Source organism: Mesocricetus auratus, unplaced genomic scaffold (genome assembly GCF_017639785.1).
Source record: "Mesocricetus auratus isolate SY011 unplaced genomic scaffold, BCM_Maur_2.0 Super-Scaffold_100025, whole genome shotgun sequence".
In the NCBI taxonomy this organism is placed as follows: domain Eukaryota; kingdom Metazoa; phylum Chordata; class Mammalia; order Rodentia; family Cricetidae; genus Mesocricetus; species Mesocricetus auratus.
The window spans coordinates 13461447-13471827 of NW_024429206.1; the positions used below are offsets into that span (position 1 = coordinate 13461447).

Genomic DNA, 10381 nt, shown 5'->3' on the forward strand with positions numbered 1-10381 from the left:
GGGACGCGTCAGGACCAGGCCACACAAGCACAAACACACACACGCACACACGCACGCGCGCTCCCTTAAAGCAAAAGGTGTCCCCCACCTCAGTATTCCAGACCCTCAGTGGATCTGCAAGTCTTAGGATGTCACCTTATGAGTCAAACCCAAGAACCAGGGCACCGGCCTCAAGGAGATGAGCGTTATTGCGATTCGCTGTCACCTAGGCAACCAGCTTCGCCTGTGGGCCAACCGACAACGGCCCGCAACTCTCTCTCTGCGCACGCGTGAAGCCGTGTCTCCGCCTCCTCTTTTTCCGCAAGACGCGTTTCTCAGGAATTTTGGCTCTTGGGACGCTCCTTAGTAAATACCAGTGACGAAGCAGTGATCTGGGTTGTGATTGGCTCGTACCGGTGTCCCCGGTACTGAGGGGCCTCGCGCGGAGGCTGAAGGCAGTGTGGCAGGCGACAGTGAGAAGCCGCAGAGCCAGCATGCCTCGGTATGCGCAGCTAGTTATGGGCCCCGCAGGCAGCGGGAAGGTGAGGCTCGAGGAGCTGCGGTCCGTGAGCGCTGGGGCCCCGGGGGTCCCTGGGTAATTCGCTTCCGCTCTCTGCTTGTACCTTGTTTTTGCTGGGGGAGTAAAGGCAGCTTTAGCAGTTACTGGGGGTGCGCGGGCAGGAGAGATGGCTGAGCGCTTTAGAGCTTGTTCTGCTCTTCCAGGGCACTCGAGTTCGGGTCCCGGCACCCACACAGAGCTGTAGGCCTCCACGAACAGTGCATTCATGTGCACGTACCCACACAACACACTTCTTTTTTTTTTTTTTTTTAAGTTTCTCTGTGTAGCTTTAGCTCCTGGAACTCACTCTGTAGACCAATCTGGTCTCGAACTCAGAGAGATCCGCCTGCCTCTGCCTCTGCCTCTCCAGTGCTGGGATTAAAGGCGTGCGCCACCACCATCCGGCACAACACTCACTTTTAAAATAATAATATTAACTGGATACTTTTGCTCCAGGAACTGCTCTGGCCGTTCCAAGTGTTTTCATAACCACTCCGTGAGCTTGGACCTGTATTCATTCTGTAGATTAAAGAAGACAAGATACAGAAAGGATAACTTTTCAGTCATACGGTTCTGGCCAGAGTTTGAGTCCGTCTTTGTACAGGCCCTCTGTCACACACCCAGAATAGGGTCTTGTTATTCACTGTTCCTCAGAAGTTTGAGCCTTGGGTTTCACCCCAGCACGCGAGGGCGGAGGTGCAGAGGGAGGGTGGTTGGGAGTGGTTGGGATATGGTTGGGATATGGTTGGGATATGGGCTTCTGCTACTTATCTCACTTGTGCACACTGCCCAAAGAGACCAGAAGAGGGTGTTGCTTGCAGAGAACCCAGGTCTTCTGCAACAACAATAATAAGTAAATTTCAAAATTAAGTTAACTAATTACTTATGGAGACACTCTTAACTGTGTAGTCCACCCTAGCCTTAAACTCATGGAAGTCCTGCCTTGACTTCCTTTGTTCTGGGATTATAGATAGATACCCCCATGTCTGGAAAAAATTACTCAGAATTTTGTAGTTACCTTCATATTATGGGAAATATACGCCGAGCGGTGGTGGCGCACACCTTTAATCCCAGCACTCGGGAGGCAGAGGCAGGCGGATCTCTGTGAGTTCGAGGCCAGCCTGGTCCACAGAGCGAGTTCCAGGGCAGCCTCCAAAATAATACAGAGAAACCCTGTCTTGAAAAACCAAAAAAAAAAAAAAACAAAAAGAAAGAGAGAGAGAAATATTATATTTGTTGTTGTTTTTTTAAAGATTTATTTATTATGTAAACAGTGTTCTGCCTGTATGTGTCCCTGCAGGCCAGACGATGGCGCCAGATCTCATAGATTGTTGTGAGCCACCAAGTGGTTTCTGGGAATTGAACTCAGGACCTCTGAAAGAGCAGCCAGTGTGCTTAACCTTGAGCCATCTCTCCAGCCCAATATTTTGTTTTTGTTTTTATTTTAAATTGTTATACGATGTTTCCTTGTTTTGTTTTGTAACAGCGTTTCTCTGTGTAGTCCAGAGAAACCTCAAACTCACTGTGTAGACCAGGCTGGCCTCCAACTCAGAAATCCACCTGCCTCTGCCTCATATGTGCTAGACAATGTTTCCTTGTAAATACATATTAGGGGAATAGTATTAGGGACACTACACACAGTAGAAAAGACAAAGATGATGATCACATATCAAGTCTGTGAGGTGTTGTGCCACTTGAGTATTTAGTAAACACGGGTTCTGAGTACCAAAGTTGTACATGTGACTCTGCAGAGCCTGTAATCTGTGTGGGAACGTGGATAGCTGGCCTGTCAATTGCAGTACGTTTGGTGCATGGAGGGCTGGACCCAGCCAGAGAGAGCAGTGTGTCAAAAGGGAAGCCTAGTGGAGGTCATTTGCATAGTCTAAGTTTTGGACTCTGTTACAGTTCCCTGAGCCCAAGCCACATCTTGATCTGTAGCTGTGTTTCAACTGCCTTCCCTGCACTTTCCCCAAAGGTGCAGCTTTGGCCTGAGTGGACACTGCCCCGAAGAGTGGCGAAGTCCCCGGGGGTGTGGAGGGCGACACCGTACCGCCCTGTGTGCTAACCACCCACCTTGTCCTGTCACAGAGCACCTACTGTTCCACCATGGTTCAGCACTGTGAAGCCCTCAACCGCTCTGTCCAGGTGGTCAACCTGGATCCGGCAGCAGAGCACTTCAACTATCCTGTGATGGCTGGTAAGACCTGGCACAGCCCCCTTCAGTGCCGCGTCCCTTGGCACTGAAAGCAGGCTGCTCAGCCCTGAGGGTGTGTGTTCTTGGGAGGCTGTTAGAGGAGCTGGTATCAGTGAGGTATGAGAAGGTACAGCTTCAGAAAGGACACAAGGGACATTTTCAAGAAAGAGCTCTTGCTCACATGAGGTCCAGCTGAGCAGTTGTGTCAGACACTGATAGAAAGTGGCTGTTAGACGTGGCGACATTGGCAGCTGTGACCAGCGCTAGCAGTGGAGCAGCAGGGCTGGCGGCAGGTAGGAGTGGACTGGAGTGAAGCGGAGGGCGCCGTATTGTGGACACTGCCACAGAATGTTTTAGTTTTCCTTGAGTTTTGAAATAGTTTCTTGTAGCTGGGGCTGCTCTCAAACGCCTTATATAGCCAAGGATGACCTTTTCCTTCAAAACTTCCTGCATTTACCTTTTGACTTCTGGGGTTACTGACTTGAGCCAGGGGTGTGGTCATGAGGAGAGTGTTGGCTTCTAGTAGGTGGAGTCAGGGAGCAGGCTGAGGAGGGGATGGAAACCACCTGTGATTGCTCTCAGAGGCAGGCTGTTGCTTCAGGATTGTGTGGGTGAGAGCTCTGAAGCTGCCTTAAGTGAAAAGATGCATTAGAAGGACCTGGGGGCCTCAAGAACCCAGGAGGGAAACTGTATGAGATGAGAGGCCAGCCCAAATTAACAGGAGCCAAGACCAAAGTGATTGATTTCCAAAATGAATGAGAACTGTCTGTATTCCAGGATACTTAATACCTTTTTTATAGGTAAGTCACACAGTTCCCATCCTTCCATCCCAGGATGAGTGAGTTCTGGAGTTAACTAGCTTAACTTGGGTCATCAAGTTAAGAGATGGAAGTTGGCTTCGTTTTAGATTCCTTCTTGATACAGGTAATACACAGCTGAATGGTCAAAACTGTGAAGGACACAGGAGGAAGTAGGCAGAAAAATCTCCCTAATCATGGCCCAGCAGTGGAACCGCTCCTTGGAGCAGCCAGTGTTACCAGTTTCTGATGTGTTCCTCCATAAGCAACTTGTGCATCTAAAATCCAGCCTGAGTGTTTGGTCATGTGTGTGTAGTGGACTTCTGTGCTTTGTTTTGTGTTTTGCCTTGAGAAAGGGCCTAACTGCATGGATCCTCTTGCCTCATTCTCCTAAGAGCTAAGACTAGTGGACCGTCACAACAGCCTTTTTCTTCCAGCACACCCATTCTTGCAGGAAGCTCCATGCCAGGAGCTTAGTTTCCACTTAATGATACAGCTGGGCAATTGTATTATGGCAATGCCTAAAGGGCTTCTCCTTCAAGTTGGGCATGGTGGAACACACCTTTTATCCCAGACTCAGGAGGCAGAACCAGGCTGATCTCTTTGAATTCCAGGACAGCCAGAGCTACATAGTGACACCCTGTCTCAAAAACCCAAACTGAGGTGGGGGGGAGCTTTCCCTCCCCTTTCTCTGTCTGCATAGTGTTCTGCTGTGTAATATCTGTGCCTTAATTTATTTGCTCAGTCAGATGTCTTAACTCCACATACTCCTTTGAGGCAGGTTCTGCAGCTGAATCTGGAGACAAGCCCCAGCAACCTTCCCTCCTCCACCCCACAGCACTGGGGTTACAGGCATATATCTATGCCCAGCTTTTTACATGGGTGCTAGAGTTTCACAATTGGGTCCTCAGGCTTGTACCTCAAGGACTTAGTCTCAGGGCATCTTCCCAGCCCCACATGTGAGTTCTTACATATCTGTTAGTCACTACTAGACTAGGAGGATGAAGTTTTCCAGGTGAATGCTCACGCTGGTCCCTGCCTGGCTCTCTAGACATCCGGGAACTGATTGAGGTGGACGATGTGATGGAGGACGGTTCTCTGCGGTTTGGTCCCAATGGAGGATTGGTATTCTGCATGGAGTACTTTGCCAACAACTTTGACTGGCTGGAGAACTGCCTGGGACACGTTGAGGACGACTACATCCTTTTTGACTGTCCAGGTGTGCTAGCCACTTGAATGTGCTGTCTGCCCTGAACCTGTGATGGCTGTATCCTCGTGGGGGCAGGGGTAAATGACTGCGCCGAGGAGCTGGCTCCAGTTATCCCTTGGGTTCATCAAGTGCTTATTGAGAACAACCTTGAGAATAAGGGAGCCAGGGCCAGTGCCATGGAGCTTAGGATTCGGTGGCAAGCAAGCAAGATAAACGAAGTCCCCATGATTAATATTGGTGGCAGGTGACTCACAGAAGGAACATAGGCTGTTCTGCAGAAGAAAGGTTCAGGAGGCCACTGGTCACTTATCCTTTAAGCTAGGTTTGTAGGGCAAAATGAAGACAACTGCAGGCGGAGGGCTGAAGAAAAGATGCAGTAGGCAGACTGGAGGTCGGGATGGTGGGGCCCAGTGAGCAGAGGTGTCTGAGGTGAAACTGCTTCTGAAAGGGGGTGAACTTGATCCCGACCAGCCTCTCTCATCTGCGGCCTTCGCTTGCTTTCTTTCTCTTGCTTTTAATCAAACACATGGGCTCCCACAGAAAAGTGTGCCTCTGTGTGTGTGCGCGCGCGTGTGTGTGGGTGTTAAACACATGGGCTCCCACAGAAGTGTGTGTGCGTGACTGTGTGTTGTGGATACTTATGGGTGTGAATATTCCCAAACTGCACGCCTCTCTGTGCTTAGATTTTTGTTTTTCTGTGTTGAGGGTTGAACCCAGGGATAGTTAGTGTCAGGGAGGCAATCTGTCATGGGGTCACATCCCTAGCCCCAGCCCTGGCAAAAGCTGAGGTGTGAAAATTGATATCTGCTCCATGGTTGTCCTGGGAATCTGTAAGGTCCCTTAACAGCTGAGTGCAGGGCATGGAGAGGGGCTCAGAGGTTAAGAGCACTTGCTCCTCCAGAGGTCCCAAGTTCTGTTCCCAACATAGGTGTTGGGTGGCTTACAACTTGTTAACTTCAGCTCTGATGCCCTCTTCTGGCCTCCACAGGCACCTGCAATATACATAATTCAAAATAATAAAACTCTCTCAGGAAAAACAAAAGTCAAAGAAGAAACAAAACTTAATGTAGTCTGAGGGTCTGAGGGGTGATGAAGTTCCAGAGTGCTTGCCTAGCCTGCTTGAGGCCACAGTTGGGTCCCCAGCACCACAGACAGGACAAAGCAAAGCACCGGGATGTCATAGTAGGTTCTGACTTCCTTCTCTAGTACCAGGGTTGGACTGAGTGCTTCAGACACACTAGGCATGCATCATACCACTGTGCGCCCCCTCCCCTTTTACAATGTCTCTGCAGCATCCTGGGTGTGCACGAGCTGCCGTAACCAGGTTACTGTGTTCTGGTGCTCTCCCCAGGTCAGATTGAACTGTACACACACCTGCCTGTGATGAAGCAGCTGGTCCAGCAGCTTGAACAGTGGGAGTTCCGAGTGTGTGGAGTGTTCCTTGTTGATTCTCAGTTCATGGTGGAGTCTTTCAAGGTATGAGGATGAATCCCTTGTAGATTTTTCAGTCCTGAGTAGAAAGCAAGTGTCAGTCTCTGCTCATTCTTTGTGAGTCTGGACGTTTCATAGGCTATTCTATTTATTTAGTATCTCCAGTGATCAGAGTACTATGTGAATGTTTGCTCGACTAGAAAATAGATTTGAAACTGGGCGGTGGTAGCACACGCCTTTAGTCCCAGCACTCAGGAGGCAGAGGCTGGTGAATCTCAGTGAGTTTGAGGCCAGCCAGAACTGAGAAACCATGTCTCGAAAAGCCAAGAAAAAGAAAATAGATTTGGGCTAGATGTGGTGGCACATACCTTTAATCCTAGCACTCAGGAGGCAGAGGAGGAGGCAGAAGGATCTCCTTGAGTTCTGGGCCTGCCCAGAGCTCTAAATATACACATATATATTTGAGAGAACTGCTTATGAAATAAAAATCAAGGCAAATGGGCACTGCATTAGGTGTGTATTTTAAAGTATTGAGAGAGGGGAGGGAGGGGGAATTGTTTGGGATATAATATATGAGAGAAGAAAAAAAAAACCAAAAACTGCTGGGTGGTGGTGGCGCACTCCTTTAATCCCAGCACTTGGGAGGCAGAGACAGGAGGATCTCTGTAAGTTCAAAAACCAGCCTTGTCTACAAGAGCTAGTTCCAGGACAGCCTCCAAAGTCACAGAGAAACCCTGTCTGGAAAGAAAAAGCAAACTAGTGGCTGGAAGATGGCTCAGGGGTTAAGAGCACTGGCTGTTCTTCCAGAGGTCCTGAGTTCAATTCCCATGAACCACATGGAGAAGGAGGAGGAGGAGGAGGGAGAGAAAAATCCTTGTCTTTTTTTTTTTTTTTTAAGATTTATTTATTTATTATGTATACAGCATTCTGTCTGCATGTATGCCTGCAGGCCAGAAGAGGGCGCCAGATCTCATTACAGATGGTTGTAAGCCACCATGTGGTTGCTGGGAATTGAACTCAGGACCTCTGGAAGAGCAGCCAGTGCTCTTAACCTCTGAGCCATCTCTCCAGCCCGAAAAATCCTTGTCTTGAAAGAACATGGAATGTGCTTTTAAAAAATTACTGAGCTGGGTATGTGGTTAATGCCTGCAGTCCCAGTGCTCAGGAGGCTAAGGCAGGAGTGTTACTGCAAGTTCAAGACCAGCCTGAGCTACAGAGTAAGGCAGTATCTCAAATATAGGGGTTAAAAAAATATTTTTAATTTTCTGAGGATCTTTTGTCCAGTTTAGGAGTTATAGACTCAGTTTCTCATTAGTCCTGAGGGTATTAGTGGAAAAGAAGGTTAATGTCATGATCAAAGTCAAGAAATGTGATCAGGGGTTGGAGAGATGGTTCAGCAGTTAGAGCACTGGCTGCTCTTCCAGAGTACGTGGGTTCAATTCCCAGCAACCACATGACAGCTCCCAGCTGTCTGTAACTCAGATATACGTTCAGGCAAAACACCAACATACATGAAATAAATAAATTTAAAAAAGAAATGTCATCAATGAAGGTTGACATTGATGGATTTGGGATAGAGTATTTCTATGTATCAAAACTGGCCCAGAACTTGCTCTCCACCTGCTCAGATGGGATTAAAGGCCTGCCACGCCCCTCTGATCACATAGATGAGGTCACATCTTCCCTTGTCTCCTCTGGGGCCAAGGCTCTGCCACCTCTTAGCAAGGTTAGTATTCTGGGTCATATGCCAGTATCCTTCCAGTGAGTCTGGATGCCCTTGTTGGCAAAAAAATCATCTTTTCTGCGCTCTTTTCTTCTGCAGTTTATTTCTGGCATCCTGGCAGCTCTAAGTGCCATGATTTCTCTAGAAATCCCACAAGTTAACATCATGACAAAGATGGACCTGCTGAGTAAGAAAGCCAAGAAGGAAATTGAGAAGTGAGTTCAGGGCTGTCTGTTCCCAGTGGGGGTCTATTTGGGGTGAGCCTTCTGCTAGACAAGTCCTGAGGTATCCGTCTTTTCCCTCATGTAGTCCTTCTTTGTCTCCCCTCTCACCTGTACAGGTTTCTAGATCCAGAAATGTACTCTCTGCTAGAAGATTCAACAGGTGACTTAAGAAGCCAAAAATTCAAGAAGTTAACGAAAGCTGTGTGTGGCCTGGTAAGTTTCACAGTGCTTCCTTCTAGACTTCTTGAATGGCTCCTCAGGTATCTGCCCACGGCCAGCTAGTGTCTACCTGTGTTTGAGCCTTCACACTCTACCATTTCAGATGGCTGTGGAATTGAGATGGGTACCAGCTTCTGGTTACCTAGAAACCAGCTATTTGCTAACGAGTTATAAGTCAGAAGTCTGTTTCCAGCTCTCCCTTTCCTAGTCCAGTGCATTTGTGTGTTTGCTTGCTCATTTGTTTTTATGTTTATTTATTTGTGTGTGCATGTGTGCATTCGTGCCAGGAAGACAAGCTTCAGGAGCTGGTTCTAAGGATGAACTTAGCACCTTTACCTGCTGAGCTAAGCCATCCTGTCTTTTTTTTAAGACAAGGTTTCTCTGTGTAGCCTTGGAACCTGTCCTGGAACTTGCTGTGTAAACCAGGCTGGCCTCAAACTCACAGAGATCCACCTGCCTCTGCCTCTGGTGTGCCACCACCGTTCCACTCCACTTCTTTTTTCCTTTTTTTTCTTTTCTTTTTTTTTTTTTTTTTTTGGGTTTTCGAGACAGGGTTTCTCTGTGGCTTTGGGGGCTGTCCTGGAACTCACTTTGTAGACCAGGCTGGCCTCGAACTCACAGAGATCCGCCTGCCTCTGCCTCCCAAGTGCTGGGATTAAAGGCGTGCGCCACCAACGCCTGGCTCCATTCCACTTCTAAGAGGAGAGTGTAAGAGTAAGATCAGTTACCAGGCTGTGTGGAACATGCCTTTAATCCTAGCACTTGGGAGGTAGGTGGTTCTCTGTGAGTTCAAGGCCAGCCTGGCCTACACAGAGAAACTCAGTGCCAAACAAAAAACACCCCAGACCCAAGATGGAAACGATATGCTGCATATCCTCAAGTGACCCTGTCGTGAACTGCACTCTCGTAGATCGATGACTACAGCATGGTCCGGTTTCTGCCATACGATCAGTCGGATGAGGAGAGCATGAACATTGTGCTCCAGCACATCGACTTTGCCATTCAGTATGGGGAGGACTTGGAGTTTAAGGAGCCAAAGGTAGCTTGGGATTTAGGGTGTGAACTCCCTCAAGGTCCCCTGAGACGAGGGAGTTCATTTTCTATTTTGTCTTTCTTTTGCGTCAGGAACAGGAAGAAGAGTCTTCCTCCATGTTTGATGAATACTTTCAAGATCGGCAGAGTGAGTGAGGTTGACTACAGTGACCATCTGCTTGTGGCCGCCAGGAAGGCTCTTTTGGACTCTTTTGGAGGAGGTGACCATGGGAAGCAGCTGCTTGTGAACAACGCTGGGCTCTCCCCAGAGTGAGCCCAGATTGTGCTCTGCTCTGAAACCACTTCTCTTTCAAGAGGAGACTTTATTCTGACAGCATCATTTGGACTTAAAAAATCAAAGTAGCAATTCATGCACAGACTTGTACATAATATAGATCAACTATCCCCCCCCTCCCTCTCTCTCCCTCTCTCTCTCTCTCTCTCTCTCTCTCTCTCTCTCTCTCTCTCTGTGTGTGTGTGTGTGTGTGTGTGTGTGTGTGTGTGTGTGTGTGTGCGCGCGCTCGCGCTTTATTTCTACAGTTAGATTTTCGGGTTTTTTTGAGGGATTTTCTTTTTTGAAGAGGTACAATTATTATAACAAAACATCTCCATCCAAATGAAGAAAATTGGGAGGGTATACATAAATCTTACCGAATTCAAACATGTATTATTTATATAATTAAAATTAAAACTGTTTTGAGATATTTATTTATGAATGTATGTGTTGGAAACGGGTCTTCCCCTTTTTTGGTATTTTGAGACTGTTTCTCTGTGTAACCCTGGCCATCCTGGAACTCCACTTGGTAGACCAGGCTGGCCTGGAACTCAGAGATCCTCCTGCCTCTGCCTCCCAAGAGTGGGATTAAAGGCGTGTGGCAGTGGTGGTGCACTTTACCCTATGGTGGTCCCTGACTGTCTCAACGTGACAAGGAAGATAGGGAGATAAACACCACAAGTAGACTTCATAAAACTGAGCTGAGCAGCCAGGAGTGAGGGGACCACACCTGTGACGC

At 48.1% G+C, this 10381-nt stretch overlaps 1 protein-coding gene across 3 annotated transcripts; it reads left to right on the top strand.

The window, feature by feature from the left end:
* Positions 1-81: 81 nt before the first annotated feature.
* Positions 82-10076, top strand: Gpn3 (GPN-loop GTPase 3). 3 transcript variants are annotated; one of them, XM_040731075.1, is made up of 8 exons: positions 82-521; positions 2514-2735; positions 4581-4748; positions 6091-6215; positions 7993-8108; positions 8234-8330; positions 9247-9375; positions 9462-10076. In XM_040731075.1, exons 2-8 carry the CDS (start codon positions 2645-2647, stop codon positions 9522-9524), a joined length of 789 nt encoding a protein of 262 aa, XP_040587009.1. In that variant the 5' UTR covers positions 82-521; positions 2514-2644; the 3' UTR covers positions 9525-10076. The 3 variants fall into 3 exon arrangements, with proteins under 3 accessions (XP_040587009.1, XP_040587008.1, XP_040587010.1); XM_040731074.1 differs by having other exon boundaries at positions 2627-2735; XM_040731076.1 differs by having other exon boundaries at positions 82-481; positions 2627-2735.
* Positions 10077-10381: the final 305 nt, after the last annotated feature.